This window comes from Pristiophorus japonicus, chromosome 5 (assembly GCF_044704955.1).
Source record: "Pristiophorus japonicus isolate sPriJap1 chromosome 5, sPriJap1.hap1, whole genome shotgun sequence".
In the NCBI taxonomy this organism is placed as follows: domain Eukaryota; kingdom Metazoa; phylum Chordata; class Chondrichthyes; family Pristiophoridae; genus Pristiophorus; species Pristiophorus japonicus.
Window position 1 is genome coordinate 36,463,602 of NC_091981.1, and position 21,573 is coordinate 36,485,174.

The following is a 21,573-nucleotide window of genomic DNA, read 5'->3' on the forward strand; positions in this document are numbered from 1 at the left end:
TAATCCAGGCGGAGCAGTACTTTTAACGCCTTGAAAAAGTTTGCGCCTCCCGCCCAGAAATTCGTCAGAATCGGTTGAAGAGCTGACATGGGCGATAAACCAGAGTTGTGGGGGGCCATAACGAAAGTTTGGTTGGTACATTTTGCGGACCCATTGCGCATGCACGGAACTCCGAATCATATCCCGGGAAAAGCCGAGTCTTAAAGGTGCAGTATGGTAATACACCCATTAAAGTTTTTAAAGTCACTTGTTTTCAACCTGCATTGTTGTGTCTGTCTGCCGCTGCAAACTCGGAGGCTCACGCACCGTGCTCTATGTAAATGTTGCACTGACTGTGACCTCTGAGGGAAGGGCTTCCTCATCCCTTTAAGTAGTCACCAGTTAATGATTCTGCAAACCTGTACAGACTGTTTTTCCAGATGTTGTTATTGGAGGGTGCTCAATGAGGCGCACGGACCAAATTTAACGGCCGGAGCACAAGCGTGCGCGTTGCACCAGTTATACGTCACGATCGGAGTGAGTGTCAGCAGCTAGGCGCTAATGGTTTGCGCCCCTGGTGAGCCTCTAATGAACTGTCCATCAGGGCGCCTAAAGCTACGCTCCTGGTCACTAAGCTCTAATGCTTGCATTAACGCCCCTTCTGGCCACTAATTGAGGCTATAGACAACCGAAAATCCAGTCCTTAGTTCTTAAGGCATTTAAAAAGCCTCCTTATGGAGTTAAAAAACATGTTACGAAAGGCGTCAACCATAGCTCAGTTGGTAGCACTCTTGTCTCTGAGTTCAAAGGTCATGGGTGGTCAAGCCTCACGCCAGAGACTTGAGCCCATAATCTAGGCTGACACTCCATTGCAGTCAAAGGTTTCACCTTTCAGATGAGACATTAAACCGAAGCCCTGTCTGCCCTCTTGGGTTAGGGCTGCCAACTTTGGTTGGACATATTCCTGAAGGTTTCATGACCCCCTGCCTCCAACCACCCTGCCTCCACGCAGACGCCATTGTTTGCCAGACACTGCCACCTCACAGCGCATCACCCTCTCATGCCAATTGGAAAACAAACAGGTTCTTCGCAACCAGGTTAGATGATGCTTGATTGTCAGTCAAACAGCCTTTTCACCAGTCTCCAATATTTTTATAATTAATAAGCGTTCAAAGAAAATTAAAACAAAAATCATTATTTTATTTAATGCCCCAATGATTTTTCTTCTGAGGTTGCTCCTAGAAATTAACCTTAAATTCTGGAGCCTCCAGTACAATCCTGGAGGGTTGGCAACCGCAACTCAAGTGGACGTAAAAAATCCAGAGAAGAAATCGAAGAATAACAGGGGAGTTCTCCCCGGGATCCTGGCCAATATTTATCCCTCAACCAACATCACTAAAACAGATTATCTGGTCATTATCACATAGATGTGGGACCTTTCTGTGTGAAAATTGGCTGCCACGTTTCCTACATTACAACAGTGGCTGTTAAGCGCTTTGGAATGTGAAAGGTGCTATAGAAATGCAAGTTCTTTCTTTAAGCTCTATTTTTCTGAAGGATTAAGAGATTGGAGAGAATCAGAAATTATTTTCACAAATGAAAGTAGAGTTTATATTTCATTGCAAAAGGTCATATTATATTCTTAGATCTCATTGTTTACAAACAAAAGCATTGCTCTTCAGTTGCTAGGCTAACCAATCCCTTGCTCCAATGACGTTTACAGTTCACAAGGGTTGAACTATCTCTCTAGTGTCATCCCTTATTGATGGTAACGAACAATAACACAGCAAACACCATCTGATTGGCAGCAGCACACTACTGAGAAACAGGTTATATGAGCACAGAGCTAATGATAAAAAAAACACACTCACACAAAGACCATAGAAAAACAATGTTCCAAAAATAACACAGGTATGCCTGCCAGAAAAAATCAGTTGGGCAATAGAATCTGCTTGGTGTTATTTCCTGGATCGGGAAAGAGGTGCCCTTTGGGAGTTGAAGGATAGCTTGTTGTCCTAGAACAGAAGTGTTATACCATGTAATGTATTTTGCTACGGTAGATCTGTGTTCAAATTGGCTTGTGCCTTTAAGACCATAAGGCCGAACTGCTGTTTACACACGTATTCCATAATGATGTTGAATTAACCAAGTATGGAGATGAAAAAGACCTACGATTCAGACTCGATACTCCGCATGTCCAACCAATTCATAGATGCGCTGAACTTTCTTAAAACCTATCTCTTTGATCAAGCTTTTGGTCACCTTTCTGAAATCTCCTTAGGTGGCTCGGTGTCAAATTTTCTTTGATGACACCCATGTGAACTGCCTTGGGACGTTTTACTATGTTATAGGTGCTATATAAATGCAAGTTGTTGTTGTTATATAGCCAAACGAGTAGAATCCAAGTCAGATGAAGTCATGATCAAACTGTATCATCAGTAGTGTGTCCGGTTCAGATCGCCAAGACACAACCTAAACATTCAAGTGCTGGAGACAGTGCAGAGAATAACTACAGGACTGATCCCTAGTGGTAGAGGTTGGAGATATGAAGAAAGACTGGAGAGACTTGGGCTTTTCAGGAAATGTCTGAGAGGTGATCTTAGAGGTATACAAGACAGTAAGTGGTGTGGAAAATGTAAATCCACAATCTTATTTTAAATAGTAGGAATAGAACAAATGGTTCAAATGAGTAAAAAGTAACTTTAGGATGGATATCAGAAAGTTCTTCTTTACTCAGAGAGAGGTCAACACTTGGAATGTACTTCCTGCAGAGTGGTGGAAGTAAAAAGACTTGGATGCATTTAAAAAACAAGTGGGTTCTCCAATGGAGAGACAGAGGGTGAGTCAGCTGGGCCAAATGGCACTCCTCAGACCAATACATCTTGCAAATAAACCTTGTTAATACGCTAGGATCTGCTGATGTTGTGAGGGAAACTAATTAGGATGAAAGTACACAGATACTACCCATTACAAAAATATGGCACCCCTATTCCTGAATATCCTGGTCTCTCATTCTGCTTCCTGATGGTTGGTTCTCAAAACCACGTGATAGTCTGGACCTATCTAACTCACATACCAAGGGGATAATGCAGGAAAGTGGAGTTGAGGTCAAAGATCAACCATGATCCTATTGAATGGCAGAGCAGGCTCAAGGGGCCGAATGGCCTACTCCTGTTCCTATTTCTTATGTTCTTGTGTCTAATATTTCCCAATTGTCTTCAATAATCACCTTATTTCTATGCCTTTTTAAGTTCCTCTACCTCCCTCTCTAAAGTCAGCAATTTCTGCATCTTTTTGCCCATCTATTAAACATGGCTTGTTCTTTCATAAATATCCCACAGCAAATACACCTCATGACCTCCACCTGACATTTACTTCTTTCCTCTGTTCCCGTTTAGATCTTATTTATCTTGCTTGCCTCATTTTTGCGTCTGATTTCTTTGTCATTTCCCTTTACCCATTCATAGAGGGTGCACCTGACAAGGTAAACTAAAAGGGGGTCAAGTTCAGTACTCCACATTTACATTTATATATTCTTGCTATAAGTGTAAAGTTGCTATGGTAACGTAAACAGTGTTTTGAGTTGTTATTATAGTGACAGCAGTCAGTGAATCCTTCTCTCCAAGAAAGATTGAATTTAGTCATGTGTTGAGACCAAAACCTGCAAATTACCCTGTCAAATGGTTTATGTTTGATATGGACTGTGCTATATTAATCTTACATTTGTTTTATTATAAATTGGTTAAAAATACACAACAGAGGAGGCGTATATGCAAACAATTGCATTTGAAGAGCAATTGGGTAGGATGTTGAGGGTAAATTGTGTATTTTTAATTAGCACACCGAGTTGCTTTAAGATCTAACCTCAATCAAATCCCCTCTTAACCCTTCACAAGTCCCAAAGGCAAGAGCCCCAAGTTTCTCTTCTGGCTAACTAAATTTCCCTTCATCCATAGTATCATTTTAATGAATCATTTCTGCAAACTCTCCATGGTCTTGACCAAGATTTATATCAGTTTAATATGATATATTCTAAAAAAGCCATATTATAAAAAGGTTATAGAGGCACTGGAGAGGATACAAAACAGATTTACAAAGATGGTACCACAACTGCAAGGTTATACCCATCAGGAAAGGATGAACAGGCTGGGTCTCAGAAGGCTGAAGGGTGACCTAATAGAGATCTTTAAAATGATGGAAGGTTTTGATAGAGTGGATACAGAGGAGCCGAAATTGGCCTCTTGTGGGCCTGCTGTTAACGGAGGCGCTAATGGAACGCAAAACGTTTTTGCCCGGGCACGGCGAGAACAACGCCCCTCATGGAGTTGGGTGGGGGTTTTGCAGAGACACGACGAGGTAGCACCTTGCTCCTGCCGGAAGCGCAGCGCCCCGTTACCGCCTCGGAAGTGAAATTCAGCCGCGCACCCTCACTTACCGCCTGGCGGTGACAACGACAGCTTCAGCTGTCGAGCTGGAGTCAGGAGTCGGCTGGAGGAGCACTATTTAAAGGCGCAATCCTGATTTTTAAAAATTGTGTCGGCCATTACTCTTTGCCGCTTGCTAACACATAGGCAGAGTGGCTGGTGGACAGATCACAGTGATTTTGACTCCAAATCAATGTTCTGCCTCCTAACTATTCCCCTGTATCATTCAGGGCAGATTTCATAACAGTTATCTTGTTTCATGGAGGCTGCGTTGGCACTCGACCTCCTGCTCTGATGTCACTGTCGGAGGATACTTAGGCAGAGAGAAAGGCAGAAGGACATGGAGCAAGAAAGGGAGCGGCACAGGGAGTGGGAGAAAGGCAGGGAGAAAGACAGCAAAATGTGGCCAGAGGGAGAAGGTCCAACAGGGCTGGCAACAGGAGACCTTACCCTCCCAGGGTATTCCAGTAGCAGTTCTCCTACATCAATTTCACTGAGGAACAGTGTGTTTGAAGACTGCACTTCAGCAAGAACATAGTCACAGAGCTCTGCCATCTGCTGCAATCAGACCTCGAGCCTCAGACCAGGTTGGGAACAGCTCTCAGTGACAGTCAAGGTCACCATCACACTCAATTTATACGCCAATGGATCCTTCAAGGGAGCGACAGGAGACATCTCTAACATCTCCCAGTTTTCCGTCCATTGCTCCATCCACGAGGTCACAGATTCTCTGTACAGAAGGAGGAGGGACAACACGAGCGTGCATGTGGTTTTGCCAGGATAGTGGGCTTCCCCACAGTGCAGGGCGTCATTGACTGCACCCATGTCGCTTTGAGGTCTTCCGTAACCGCAAAAGCTTCCCACTCACTGAATGTGCAGTCGATTTGCGACCACACAGGCAGAATCCTCACCGTGAATGCCCACTATCCTGGCGGCAGCCTTAATGCCTTAATCCTGCGCCAGATCGGTGCCAGCTCTGCTCCAGCCACCACATCAAGCTCACGGCTGCCTACTCGGAGACAAGGGCAATCCACTTGGCTCATGACTCCCCTCCACAACTCCAACACACCTGCCCAGCACTCATACAATGAAAGCCATGCCGCCACCAGGAACATCACTGAGCAGACCATCGGAGTGCTCAAGCAATTTTTCCGCTGCCTTGACCGCTCGGGAGGAGTCCTCCTGTACTCGCCTGAGCGGGTGTCTCTATTTGTCGTCGTCTGCTGCATGTTGCACAACCTGGCCATCAGGAGGGCGCAGCCATTGTCACCAGGCATAGCTGCAGCACCCAAGGAGGAGGAGGAGGAGGAGGAGGAGGAGGAGGAACAGGAGCAGCAACAACAGCGATGGAGGAGGCAGTGAGCCCATCGCCATTGTGTAAGGGAGGCGTGTGACTCACTGACTGTCTCATCAGAGTTCGGTTCCAGTGAATTACATCCCACTTCCTGGTTCCTCTGGATATTCCCATCACCACACCCATTTTTCCTTCCATACCAAAGCCCCAAAACTGAAATGATGGACAACAGCAAAGATTAAATATTCCAATCAAAATTCATATCACACCAATAAGCAGATGAGAGAGAGAGGGGAATAGAGGGCTATATTAGAGTTACATGAGGAGGGATGGAGGAAGCTCGAGTGGAGCATAAATGTCGGCATGGACTGGTTGGGCCGAATGGTCTATTTCTGTGCTGTATATTCTATGTAATTCTTTACATCATATAATCTGGTAAGTAATTAAATAATAAGGTTGAGCATCAACATTAATTTTGAATATGTTGCACTGATGGGTAGATTGCAAAGTGGTTCCACAGCATCACAATAAACCAGGTCTTTCTTTCCAAGTATTCTGATGAAGGGTTAGAAACAAAATGCAAACCCATCTTTCTCTTTCAGATTCTGACCGACCTACTGTGCATTTCCAGTATTTCTTTATTTTAGACCCATAGAAGTTTACAAGCGCACATTTAGTCCATCAAGTCTGTGCTGGCTCTTTGCTAGACCAACCTAGAACTAATCCTACTGTCCTGTCATCTTCCCATAGACCTGTTTTTTCCTTTGCTTCGTATATTTATCCATATTTCCCTTGAAAGATGCAATGGTCTCTGCCTCAACCACTCCATGCGACAAAGCATGATGACATTTCTCTGAAATGCTCTCCTCACTCACTTTGTGACAATTTTAAATTGATGATTCCTCATCACCCCAACCAGAGGAAATAGTCTTTGTCTGTTTTTTGCTCCATCTTCTTCTTCTTTCATATGGTAGCAGCAAAGCAAATCAAACGTCAATATCCAAGCTGGATATCCAGACGAAAGCTTCCGCTGTAACAGCATGGATATCTTGTCAGCTGCCCGTGAATTTCCTCTGAGGGCAGTGCTCAATGATGTGCTCCAGGATCTGATTAGGAGCTCCACAGTCACATGATGGGGATGCATTAATCTTCCATCTATGGAGAAGGTGGCAGCATCTAGCATGACCAGTTCTGAGGCAGTTGATGGTTGTCCACTGTTTGTGAGGAACGTTTGATCCTTCAGGTTGTACTGTGGGGTCCTCGATAAGGAATCCGTTCCGTATGTCGCAGTTCTTCCAAGCATTTTGCCATTGGTCATCAAGGCTGAGGGGAGATCACTGAAGGGCTTTGGCGACAGTCCAAAATGGCCGTCTAGATTTGAGACGGGTTGGTGGTAGGTTGTTCAAGTCGGCCTGGATCAGCATGACTTTGTTGGTGTAGTGGTTGTATTCTCTAGAGACTGCATATTTGCGGCGTAGGTGTGGTGGTGCGATGTTTGCAAGCACGGGGAGCCAAGGTGTTGGTGTCGCTAAAAGCGTACCGGTGATAATTCTCATCGTAGAATTTAGCTCCATTAAAATGGACCACAACTTTAAAAAGTTCGATTAAACCTCTTCTTAGCCTTTGATGCTCCAGTGGAAATAGATCTAGTTTCCCATCCCTGTCATCATCCTGGTAAATCCACAGTGTGCTCTCTATGGATTTAATCTCCTTACTATAGTGTGGTGCCAAACACAGAACAATGGCCTAACCAATGATCTGTGTAAAATCAACATTACTTTTTTTAGTCTTTTCTTTGCGCCCGTTTATAAAACCTTTCAGATTTCCAGCATTCACGTTTTTTTTTTCTTTTCGCCTACTGGCTAGCCACGGATCAGGATGATGAGTGAAGCACACTAGATCCCAGATGAGACATCATCAGCGAAAAACACACCAATGGAGATTCAAAATTCTCGACCTTTGTTTGCTGATACCAGGAAAACCAAAGAACATCGAATCTGTCCTTCCAAACTTGGACTGTATCTGGAGAGAGTAATTTTGAACTATGCACCAATAGGGAGAGTAATGCTGATAACTCGTCTATCACTGGTGACATCAAGCATTGAGAGTAGCGCATCAGAAACATACAGCTCCTTGGTGCTAAAGTACTAAAAGGCCAGAGTGATAACGGATATTACACACACATTCGCTACTGGATATAAATCTCCTGAGAACACTGTACTGAAACACTGCACTGTGAAAAGAGAATTCACGAAGAACTAAACAAATGCTTGCTTTAATATAATTAGATTAGAAAGCAGCTGATGTTGCATCAATTGCAACAATGGTTTGCTTTCTGAATCTGACAAGTGCTTTCTTTGTTGACATCATTTAAATGGAATCAATAAATAGAGGCAAAACATATTTTCAAAGCCTGTTTCAATAGGCAGCAGATAAAATTCCTATTCAGATGCATATTTAAAGAAAAATGATTGCCTTGAGCATTGCTGTGGGGAGCAATGGCCAATGGCATTAATTTATATCAGGATTAATTTCATTCTTTTCATGAGGGAGGTTTCAAGTGTTAAAAGGCTCAATTTGAACTCTGAGGGGTGGGGGGTGGGGGGTGGGGGGTGGGGTGGTTGGTAGGCGAACATGGCAAAACAAGTGGCCGCTCGACCAGGAGTGGCAGCAGGCAGGCTTGGCCCATTTTAATGGCTAGGCCTCATTAGCATAGTGCTTGCCGGCCTCCTGACCAAAATAGTCCAGGGGAATGGTCCCCGGTACAAGACAAGTGCTCCGGCAGGTGAATCCCGATTGGGGAAAGGGGAGCACGGGGCAGGGAAGACATAAGGCTTCCTGGGGGCCTAGAGGGAAACTCCTGCCCCTCCTGGTCGACAAGCAAGCGTTAAAAAAAAATTAAACTTACCCCCTGTCCTGCTGATGTTCCAGACAGGTTGGACATGGTGGGAAGCCACCAATGCTCCCTCGCTCAGACCTCAGGTTAAATTGGCAGATCAGGCCTCAATTCCAGCAATTCCGACATTACAACACTGACTACACTTCCAAAGTACTTCATTGGCTGTAAAATGCTTTGGAGGTGTCCAGTGGTAGTGAAAGACACTATATAAATCCAAGTCTTTCTTTCTTTCTATTGGAGCCGGGTCTGCATATTTAAAGAGGACCCTGCCAATTTAGGTGTCCTTGCCGCCTGTAATTTAAAAGTACAGTTGGCTAGATCAGGGTGGGAAAGGAGTGGGTAAGTCCCTCGCTCCACTTCAACTGTCTAAAATTGAGCTAAAATTGAGCCCCATATCTAAAAAGATGTTCTGAAGATTCTAGCTGAGATGAGGAGGAATCTCTTCTCTCAGAGGGTTGTACACACACACGGCATGGTGATGTGTGGAGAACCCACACCTCTCTGCAGCTCGCCCTCTCGGAACAATTTTCCCTAGTTTGGGCTTGTTAAGCCCGCCCAGCGAGGTTCCCGGCCAATTAACAGAAAGCGGGTCTGATGACATCATTTGATGATGCGTTATCAGCCGGTTTCCTTAAAGGGACCATGTCCACATTCATTTTGACAGTTCTCCTGTCACTGTTCTGCAGCATTGAGGTGCTGCAAACACTGACGATTGCTGCACAGAGCTGCACGACTGCACCCAGGCTCTCCCATCACTACTTCCAGATGCTTATGGAGGGAGTCACAAGGAGGTCCTCTTCCCTTACAATGGACATAAGAGACTTTCCCAGGACACCAACGCAGCCTGGTTGCACATTGCACAGGACGGCAAAGCAGGAATGTTATCAGGAGGACCTGGCTGCAGTGTCGCAAACCTTTCAATGATCTCAGTAGATCAGGAAACGTTACTGCAAAGCCGCACTCAATCTCATTCTGCTGTGCCACTCATTACATTCCCATCACTCTGCCTTCCCTACCCTACCCTACCCATTCTTACTCACACCAACTTACCTTGCACCTCCACCCATCCCTCACTCTTCATCTACATTATCACATCCCCATCTCATTAGCCACCCCTCACACTCACCCACATCCTTGTCCAATCATATCAACTAACAACACACAAGGCTAAGCACTTGGGTCCGTTAGCCAATGTTAATGTAAAGTTTATGTTGATGTGTTGTCAAACATTGAAATCTTTATTTTCAACACTTTGCGTTCTTGGACAGATTTGTGGGCACCTTTGGAAGTGGCTTTGTGAGTTGTAGTGAATGGTGAGACATAAGGGTACCCCCCACAATAGCGATGAGCATGAAAGGAGTGGCTTGGGCCTTGCAGGGATGCTTTATGGAGCTGGTGTGGTGCCAACTTGGCGCATCAAGTGGCTGATGTGGGGTGGTGCCAACCTGGCTCATCACGTGAAGTAAATCTGGCTATACTGAAGCCATCCCTGGCAGCAATATGGGTGGGTGCTGATGGCCTGTGTCCTGTGCAGCATTAGGTGATTGCGGAGAACATTGATGTTGTTGTTGGTGGGCTTAGTGATGTTGGTGTTAGGGCTGATCGTGGTGGAATTTTGAGGACCAAGGTGCGATTTTAACAAGGATACCGATGCAGCTGGAATAGATAGCAAGTGAGGTTGAGATGACAGAAGCGATCTGTCAATGGTGAGCGAGATTGTTCCAAGGAGGTGACAGTGGATAGAGAGTTCACTGCAAACACTTCCAACCTGTGTACAGCTTTAAAGTGTCTTCCAAATCCTGAAGGTTTCAACTTATGACATTGGAAAGTGAACAGCTATGAAATGGTAACTTTTATACCACTTCTGCAACTGTCAACTAGTCAAGGCAATGGAGAGCCATTGAGAACACAACACACTTACCTGGGCATGTTCCATGAGGAACGGAAACACGTCAAATAATTGGTACAATGGTAAGTGGCTGGTTAAAATCCTTTTAACCAACCTTAAAGGACCTGTTAAGCATCTTAATTGACTGGCCCACTGCTTGCTGTCGGGTCTGCGATCCACACACAGACCCGGCACTTGATAAACTGACACAGAGGCAGGTTCAGAGTGGACTTCCGACCATTTTGACAGCAGGCCCACCTCCAAACCCGCACTCGCAGGGCTGGTAAGATTCTGGCCAAAGAGTGGAAGGAAAACAATAAGACAGACGAGGAAGGAAGCAGAGAAATAGTTACAGATAAGACTTCTTTTTATCCATGAGCAATGCCAGGGAAGATCAACTAGTACCCAGCTACTCAGCAGCTTTTAAAGGTTGTATGAACCATTTGATACAGTAAGCATTTCCTTTCCCTCCATTAAATGAATGCAACCAAATCCAACTGAAAGATATCCGTGATGAAATGTTTTATTTGGATATACTGAAGGAACTGGAAACTTTTTCTAGGCCTCACATGGTACGGTTGGAAAAGCACCTTCAAGCTAGGATCGGTCACTTGTATACTAGAAGAATGGCCTCTCAGCTATTAGATACTAGCTCAGTTCCCAGACTGAATGGAGATATCCGTTGGGCTTCCACTTCTCATTCAATGGGAAGGGAAACTATCCAAGCTTACTACACAACTGAATTAAATCTGTACCAGCCTGACAATATGCAGAGAGATGTGTGTGGGCTGGGACTCCCCGATCAGAGGACCACAGCACAGAGGCAATAGCTAAATGCTGAAGGAAGAAACAGCGCAGAAGAAAGTAGAATCAAAAATCACCCAGCATTCCCGTTCTTTATCAATTAACAAACCTACAACCGATGCAGCAAGTCAGTTAACGGGAATCCAAAAATGGAGAAACACTTTGATCATTACAGAAACAACAACCAAACAAACTGCTTACACAAATTGAAGCTTCTCTCAGGATAGGATTATTTCTTTCATCAGTGCAAACCGATTTTTAGATTTGATCAAGACATAGTCTGCGATGGTACTGCCCTATATTTCAGCTGTTTTAACTGTACTCTATTATCTTCTGACCTCCAGCTGACTGGAAGATGGTATATTTGCATATGGAAATGAAATTATTCGCTCTCCATGCTGTCTTACTATTTCAGGGAGCCCAAATAAATCACCACTAGCCGACCCATCACCTCACCTTGCTAATATGTGGCGTTTCCTGCATAATTAGTCGTCAAACAAGCGTCATTTTTAATCTATCCCGACTGGCCTACTGATCTTTCACACAATACACTGGTGACACCTGGACACTCTTAAGATAGGTGTTCTTACTGAGCCTGATGTACATCTGGACTGCGTGTACCCAAAACAGGAGCGGCCCAATAACCATTAGTCTCACTCCACAAAACACCCATCCCAGAGGAGAAAACAAACAAAGGTTTCTCTGCTGGTGAAAAAGCCACACACAGCACATCAAAGGTTATGCTGTGCCACAGTGCCAAAATGAGCTACACAGTTGCTCACTATAGCGGCCATATAGGTGAGGGTGACAGCTCAAAGTGGTTCTTTGGTGGTGCGTTCAATGGCCTGTACAAATCGATGCTCAGCATATTCAGTAGAATGAAGCTCCTTACCGTTGTAGGTCACCCTTGGTTTGGTCAGACACATGACAAGGTGCAAATCCATTTCATCCGTAGAAATAAACTTCGAGCACACAGGACACTTGAAACCTGGTTTAACGAAAAAAAGAATAAATTAAACTTGATACAAATTTAGATAAATGGGAAATGTCTATATTTGATGGACAAACACTCTCTTATATTGGTCCATAGGCATCTATGACACACTCAAGCACAAATAAAACCTGAGGCGCAACTGCCCGACAAAATTTGTACAAGCAAAGGTAACCCATTGCAGAAGGCAGTGCAAGCTGCTTTGTACCATATTGTAAGTGCTTTTCAAAATAAACTGTATTTAAAAGAGAGAGTAATTAGGAGATTCAGTCAGTGCAGAGAATATGAGTTCTGTAACTTGGATGCAATAATCCACGGTTACTCCAATGGACCACTCAACAGTTGAAAATTAGCATGCTTGCCAATTTTTTTTTCTTATCACTGTTGGAGAAATGCAAGTTGAAACAAGCACTTATACATCACCACAATGACAGAGTGACACCACAAAGTATTTGTAACTGCTTTTCCTGGGGCTCGCATTAAAATACACTTCTTCTGGCATAAGAGCTAGTGAATAGGAGACACATGTCACAGTAGCAGTGCAGTCTCCCCAATTTAGAGATTGGCTATAACCCACATATAATCCAGGGTCTTGAGCAAATAAATCTAGGCTGACAGTCCAGTGCAGTGCTGAGGGAGTGCTGCACTGTCGGAGGTGCTGTCTTTCGGATGAGACATTAAACTGCTCTCTCAGGTGGATGCAAAAGATCCCAGGGCACAAGAAGAGCAGGGGAGTTATCCCTGGTGTCCTGGCCAATATTTATTCCTCAATCAACATAACAAAAAAACAGATTATCTTGACATTATCACATTGCTGCTTGTGGGAGCTTGCTGTGCACAAATTGGCTGTCGCGATTCCTGCATTACATCAGTGACAACACTACAAAAGCACTTCATTGGCTGTAAAGCACTTTGAGATGTCTGGTGGTCGCGAAAGGCGCTATATAAATCCAAGTCTTTCTTTTTCATGTCAACTTGTTCTACCATGAATGCAGAACTTTGTCATATTACAATCTGGACAATTAGGTTCATCACAGCACCTGGCAAAATCACCTGCCAATCGAACACTTCTCAACACAAAGGCCCAGATTGTTCTGGAGCGTGCTCTGTTAATCAGACTTGTTCCTACTCATCAAGGTTTGAAAGAATTTTGCCCACAAAGTTGCTGGAAGTGCGAGCTGATAACGGCACAGCGAGGGCAGCAGGGCATCTGGGGCTTTGGTGAAGAACGGGACAAATGGTGTATCTAACCAATGAGATTGAGCAGTAAACAGAGGAAGGACTGAGAAGGAAGGTGAATTAAAGTGGGTCAATTCAATGTCAAATCAGTTATAGTAAGAGAAATAGAGAGGAAAGAAAGATTGGATTAAGGGTGAAAGAGAAAAAAGACAGAAAGAAAAAGTAAGAAAAAAAAATGCAAACATTTTAATTTTTTACATTTTTTTAATTTTCAAGAATTCACAATCTGAAGGAATGAGACTTCACATTTTTAATTGTTCACTTTCTGGGCAAGAGAGGCAGTCATTAACAATTATCACATTGTTGTTATAAGTGTACTTGCACTAATAATTACTCGACTTAACTTTCTGTGGCGAGTTTAATGGGCAATTAATGTGTAAATGCAGCAACTTCATAAAAATCACAGGGAGGTTAAGACGAGATGCCATTTTCGTGAAGCTAATGATGGAGCGGCACAAATCGGCCAGAAACTGTGGCAATTTACAATTCACAGAGTATCTCTTCCTCGCCACAAGTTGTTGGCCAATTTGCACATTAATAATGGCTTGTGTCGCTCAGATGTCATTACTGTTTTCAGTAAAATCTGGCCGAGTTTCGCTGTTAGAAGATCCTGCTTGCATCTGAGTGTAGACTTTTCTATTTTTCAAAAAGGAATTCAAAGTCTGTTGTTATAGTTTATTGCAGCAATAAACTATTACAACAACAACATGCATTTATATAGCACCTTTAACATAGCAAACGACCCAAGAATGCTGCATAGGAGCGGAATCACACAAAAATAATTGACATCGAGCCAAAGGAGGAGGAATTAGGATAGGTGACCACATGCTTGGTCAAAGAGGTAGGTTATCAGAAGTGCCTTGAAGGAGGAGAGAGAGGTAGCGAGGTTTCGGGAGGGAATTCCAGAGCTTAGGCCCTAGGCAGCTGAAGGCCCAATCACCAATGGTGAAACAAAGGAAGTCAGAGATGCATAAGAGGCCATGCAGCCCATGAAGTCACACATCTCTCACACATTTTAGAGGGTGAATAAAATAGCTCGTTTACTGTCTTCATGATAAACGCATTTGGCAAAGCATCCCTCATTCATCAATAAACTGCACTGAAAGACAATGAGTCACTACTACATGGCACTATGATCAAAGTGATATAGCCGCTGATAGTTCAAACAAAACAAGGCTTGCAAAACCAAAACTTTCCATCAGGCAATGCCCCTTGCATTCAGAGGTTTGATGCTTTCCTTTCAACCCGATTGTTAATAGCTAACTGAAGAGTACTTACATCAAGTCCCCTGATCTATCTGCTTGCAATCTAAACCAGATCAACGCTTGGCTACAGTGAATGCACACACATAACATGCAGTTAATTGATGGGCATCATTTGTTAAATTGAATGATTTTAAATATTCCAATTTTACTTCAATAAATCCAGTATTTCTCGTGAATAGAATACATTAAAAATCTTCTGTCGTCCTTTCCCATTATAAATACCTATGACCACATTTATAATGGAAACGGTCTATGTAAACATGTCACGCTGTAATAGAGAGGCTACAATGCCACCACTGGCAGGAGGGTGTAATTACAGCGGGACAACTTCACAGAGGCAATTTCCATTATAAATAAGGGCACAGGCATTTAGAATAGATATGTAAAAATAAGGGAAAATGTATGACTTTAAAATGGGGATTGAATTACATTTGTACACCCCGGCCCATTTGTTCCTCCTGCCCTTTAACCCCACCACCTGAAGACAACATTGGTCTCCAGTCCGTATGTGTAATGTCAATGGGCAATCAACTAGTATGTGTAATTTATAATACGTAATTCTCCGTAGAACAAAGCTTTGTCATTCTGCCAAGGCCACAACATGAGAAACAGCCAAGCAGCACACATTTATTCATATAACAGAGAGCACATTTTATAAGTAAGATTGTCAGATGAAAGCTCAACTCAGTTAATGATTGATAAACTGAACATTCTCATATTACCCAGCACTAAAATATAGGGACACTTAAAGAGCATAAACTTGTTTAGAGAAGAACAGAAAATGCTGAAAATATTCAGCAGGTCAGGCTGCATGTGCAGAGAAAGAAAGAGAATTAACGTTTCAGGTCAATGACCCTTCTGCAGTTCTGATAAAGGGTCATCAACCTGAAACATTAACTCTGTTTCTCGGCTTATGTGGTTGTCATGTGAAGGTTAGCCACACCACCACTGGCCACGTCTGTCCCCTCAGGTGGACGTAAAAGATCCCTTGGTACTTTTCGAAGAAGCTCAGGGGAGTTCTCCCCGGTGTCTTGGTCAATATTTATCCCTCAACCAACCTCACTAAAAACAAATCACTGCTCTTTTAACTCATTGCTGTTTGTTCACAAATTGGATGCCGCAATTCCCTACATTACAACGGTCACTACATTTCAAGTTCTTCATTGGCTATAACTCTCTTTGGGACGTCCTGAGGGCGTGAAAGGCGCCATGTAAATGCAAGTTCATTCTTTCCATAATTCTCAAATAACACTGCTGGGAGTGAGTTATTCAGGTCTCTCACTCAAATGAAACAAATGTGCTTGCTATTCCATCAACCTTCACATGACAACCGCATAAGCCTTTTACGTGGTACAATTAAAAATAACAACTTCCATTTATATAGCACCTTTAACATTCTAAAACATCCCAAGGCGTGTCACAGGAGCATTATCAAACGCATAAAGAAATATTAGATCAGGTGACCAAAAGCTTGGTCAAAGAGGTAGGAATTAAGGATCGTCTTAAAAGGAGGAGAGGTAGAGAGGCGGAGAAGTTTAGGGAGGGAATTCCAATGCTTAGGGCTGAGACAGCTGACGGCATGGTTGCCAATGATGGGGTGAAGAAAATCAGGGGTGCACAAGAGGCCAGAATTAGAGGGACACAGAGATCTCAGAGGGTTGTAGGGCTTGATGAGGTTACATAAGAAGGGGCGAAGCTATGAAGGGATTTGAACACAGGATGGGAATTCTAGGCGATAAATTTTTAAATTACTTTTGTGATCCAAATGGTTGGTTATGGTGGGACTTTTGCTTCAGGTCGTACTGCAGACAACTACACAGTGCTAGTCATTGTAATGGTTCACTTGTCTCTTGGCTGACGAGTCTGGAGCTCATCAATAGACAAACCCAATGCACGAGGGTCTTATTAGCTTACTATTCCAATGCTCTCCTGGCTGGCCTCCCAGCTTCCACCCTCTGTAATCTTCAGATCATCAAAAACTCTAAAGCTCATAGCCTAAATTGCACGAATCCCGTTCTCCGACCACCCATGCCCTCGTTGACCTACATTGGCCCTCGGTACCGCTTCGCATCGATTTTGTATTCTCATCCTTGTGTTCAAATCCTTCCATGGCCTCACCGCTCCCCGTCTCTGTAACCTCCTCCAGCCGCCCCTGATATGTCCTTACTATACAGTATAAATGCACACGAGGCCCATGCTTGAGAGAAGGTCACTCTGTGACCAGTAACCTTTATTAGCTTGCACTCAAGTGGTGAAGGTGGGTGGAGCTTCCCCTTTTGTACCTGAAAATCCAGGTTAGGAGTGTCTCCCACAAGTTCACCACCTAGTGGTCATTGTTCTCACAGTGTACAACTTAGGTCAGTTTATACATGGGTTACAATGATGGTTGAGTACATGAAAGCTCCCTACCCCAGCCGCCCCCTCCCCCCACCCCCCGCCCCCAAACCCAGGTCCAAAGGCAAAATTAGGACTGCCGGTTCAAGAGAAATCTGTGCAGCTCTGCTCCTGTGGTCTTGGCAAAACAAACACAAATTTTACTAAAGGCACTTAAGAGATTTAGGTGGCAAGTCAGCACTTACAAACCAAACATTAGCATTACGCTCTCCACCCAAAGTTTGGCAGGATCAGGCCAGGTCTGGAGAGAATTCAAATTTATTATTTGGAATGCCATTCTCCCATAGACAATTCTTACCCACTTTTTGTTAGTCTTTTCCATCCAACTCTAGATTTCACACAATCCAACAACTCTGAATACACGGTATTCCGTTTCCTCAGGAGTAAACCGCTCGTTAAAACTGGCGATGATTTTCATCGAGCTGGCTGAGTTCCCATCATAATTACAATAATATCTTTATTTCACCTCCCCTGATCTGCTTGACTAGAAGGCAAGGCATTTTCTACACCTGGATCAGCCTTTCAGTGCCTCCAATAACCTTTCAGAGATTGCTCTAGTGCTTATCCTGGACAGCGGACAGCAGCTAACTGCAGGCAAAACTTTACTATTTTAATTATTCATTACCCCTTACTCTTTCCAGGAAATGACATCCACAAATACAATATCAACGAGAGCAAACCACCAATGTGTTTAACACCACACAGCTTATTCCCCCTTCAATGCCTAAGGAATGATAAAACTGCTAGTTAATTTTTGATATCCTTTGAGGAGATTAGAGTACTTCTCTTCAGTTCCACAATACAAAAACCAAAAGCAGAAGAATTCCAAGCCATCAATTCATATTTTATCTCTTGGCATACTGAGCTTGCTAGTTGTTTGGTCAGTTACAGTAAATTCATAATATGTATTCCAGATCCTTGAACAACAACTTGAATTTATATAGCGCCTTCAAACTAGAAAAATGTCCCAAGGCACCGCACAGGGGCGTTATCCAAAAAAGAAATGGGAGGCTGGGGCAAAGCAAGCAATATTAGATAGGGTGACCAAAAGCTTCATCAAAGTGGTAGGATTTAAGAAGGGCCTTAACGGAAGAAAGGGAGGAGGAGAAACAGATGGGTTCCAGGAGGGAATTTCAGAGCGTGGGGCCCAGGCAGCCAAGTATGCGGTAAAGCGAGGGGGATGCACAAGAGGCCAAAGTCAAAGGAACAGGGAGTTTGGAAGGAGGTTGTAGTGTTGAAGGAGATTACAGAGATTAGGGAGGAGCGAAGCCTTGAGAGATTTAAACTCAAGGATGAGAATTTTAAATTTTAAATTTGAGTTGTTGGGAGACCGAGCACTGATATAGATCAGTGATGTCAGGGCAGCAGAGTTTCCGATAAGCTGGAGTTTATTGAGGATAGAGGATGGGAGTCTGGCCAGGAGAACATTGGAAGAGTTGTGTCTTGAAGTCACAAGGTCATGCATGAGGGTTTCAACAGTAAATGAACTGAGGAGGTCAATGTTATGGAGGTGGAAATAGGAGTTCTTTGTAATGGAGAGGCTATGGGGCCAGAAGGTCAGATTGGGGTCATATAGGACATCAAGGTTGCAAACACATTGATTCAGCCCGAGACTGGAAGCTGACCCAATATCTATAGATCATGTCGCCAAGGAGTAGCATGTAAATGAGTAAGAGGAGGGGCCAAAAATCATTACTTGGGGGAATTTGGAGTTGACAGTATGGAGACAGGAAGAGAAGGCATTGCTGGAGATGCTCGGGGTACAATTGGATAGCTAAGACTGGAACCCAGCAATGGCAGTCCCATGGGCTTTGGAGGAGGACGTTGTGGTGTTGTGAAGATGAGTGTTAGACTCACTAGGGTCGATCTGCGCAAATTACTGAGAGTGCACTATGTGCAGACTGACAAGCTAGTCTCCACAGTAAGGTAGACCCCATGGGTGAATAATAGGCCCTAGATTCCTTCTATCAGGGAACAGCAATGCAGCATTAGCAAAGGGAAGGTGGAGGTCCAAGACCCAGCTCGGCCGATCTCTCTGGCTGAACATAGGAACATAGTAACATAGAAACAGGAGTAGGCCTGAGGATTCAGCCCCTCAAGCTGGCTAATTTGTATCTTAACTTCAACTATCTACCTTGGTTCTGTAACCCTTAATACTCTTGCCTAACAAAAATCTATCAATTGCCCCAGCATTAACGGCTTTTTGAAGGAACAAGTTCCAGATTTCCACTACGCATTGTATGAAGTGCTTTCTGACATCACCCTTGAACAGCCTAGCTCTAATGTTAAGGTTATGCCCCTTTGTTCTGGACACTCCCACCAAAGGAAATAGTTTCTTTCCAATGTTCCTGTAAAGCTGCACGGCCAAACAGCGATCTGGACGTGCCTTGCAGGCTGCTCATGGCTTTTAAGTGAAAAAAACGCGCATGCACAGAAATTTGAGTGGGTGCATAACCCGTTAAAAGGGCTGCACACCCAAAACAAAATTAGCGAGAACATTGTTTCTCTTTATCTACCCTATCAAATCCTTTAACTATCTTAAACACCTCAATTAGATCACCCTATAATCTTCTATACTCAAGGGAATACAAGTTTAATCGATGTAACCTCTCTTCATAAGTTATCCCTTTTAGCCCCAGTATCATACTGTTGAATCTATGCTACACCCACTCCAAGACCAATATATCCTTCCTGAGGTGCAGTGCCCAGAATTGAACATAGGGGTTGAACCTCTCTTATCTGGTACTCTTTTATCCGGCAACCTCCCTTGACCAGCATCATTCCCGGCCCCGGGGGGGGTGCGGGGGCACATGCGCAGAACCCGTTTTGCATGCTCACTCTTCACTTCCTGAGCATGAGAGCAGGGGCGATGCCGGCGAAGCGACACTCCCACTGCTGCAAGCGGAGACTTCCTCTCCACGGTACAAATGTGGCGTGTGCTGCCCGCAGAGTAAACGACATCCTGGAAACAATACAACACATCCTCAGGGGCATGAGCGCTGTCATCAAGACCGGATAAGTCGAGGGTCAACGTGACCTCCTGTCGTCCGGCAAATCCTCTTATCCGGCAAAGGCTAGGTCCCGACAGTGCCGGATAAGAGAGGCTCAACCTGTACTCCAGATGGGGTTGACCCAGAGCTCTGTACAGCTGTAACTTTGTATTCCATCTCTCTTAAGGTAAAGGCCAACATTCAATTAGCCTTTTAAATTATTTTTGTACCTATCTACTAGCTTTTAGAAATTTCTGTACTTGGACCCCTAAACATCTGTTTATCCACAGTTCCTAGCTGCCCACCATTTAGAAAATACTCTGATCTATCTTTCTTAGGTCCAAAGTGGATGACCATATTGAAATCCATCTGCCACAGTTTTGCCCGCTCATTTAATCTATCAATGTCCATTTGCAACATTCTGCTCCCACTTACACTAGTTACTGTACCACCTAACTTATTTTCATCAACAAACTTAGATAGATGGCTCTCTATTCGTTCATCCAAATCATTTATAAATATAGTGAAAAGCTGAAGCCCCAGTGCAGATCCCTCGGGATCACCAGTCACACCCTGCCAATTTGAGTACATACCCATTATCCCTACTCTCCGTCTCCTACCCCCTAACTAATTCCCTAAGGACCTGTTAACTTAATGTAAATGGTAGGGAGGATAAAGGAATTTTTACTCAAAGATATAATAGAAAAACATAGAATCATAGAATAGTACAGCACAGGAGGCCACCATTCAACTCATCCTGAAACCATAAATATAATAGAGTAGGCAGCATAGATTTCAAAAGGGAATGTCATATGCTTGACCAACCATACTGAATTATTGCGACGAGATCTGACGAGGGGTCATCGACCTGAAACGTTAACTCTGTTTCTCTCTCCACAGTTACTGCCTGACCTGCTGTGTATTTCCAACGTTTGTTTTTATTTCAGATTTCCAGCATCCGCAGTATTTTGCTTTTGTATTATCGAATTATTTGAAGAAGTAACAGAAAGATTGACAAGGGTAATTCAGTAGATGTAATATATTTGAATTTTCAAAAGACCTTTGATAAGGTACCGCATAGTGGACTCATGACCCAAGGTCAGAACATGTAGAGTCAGGGGACAAATAGCTACGGATAGCAAGCTGGCTAAAAAACAGAAATCAGAGGGTAGGGGGCCAAATTGCCCCTTTTTATAGCCCCATTAGCACCTCCGGGATCACTAATGGGGCGCAATTGTATTTTTGCCCGGGGGAGGGGGGTGCCCCTGGGGAAATTGACCTGGAGGTTTGGGGGGGGCGCTGTCCCACCAGCTCCACACCCTGGGCCAGAGCACAACCGGCGATAACATCATTGCCGTGTGCACTGACCCCTCACCGCCCCGCGGGGGAAATTGCCCCGCAGGTCG

At 44.0% G+C, this 21,573-nt stretch overlaps 1 protein-coding gene across 1 annotated transcript in view; it reads right to left on the reverse strand.

The window, feature by feature from the left end:
- znrf2b (zinc and ring finger 2b) overlaps positions 1-21,573 on the reverse strand; it is a 204,294-nt gene that overhangs the window by 69,271 nt on the left and 113,450 nt on the right. The window contains exon 2 of the mRNA XM_070879832.1: positions 12,181-12,276. Coding sequence (XP_070735933.1) covers positions 12,181-12,276 — 96 coding nt within the window. The remainder of the gene's footprint in view (positions 1-12,180; positions 12,277-21,573) is intronic.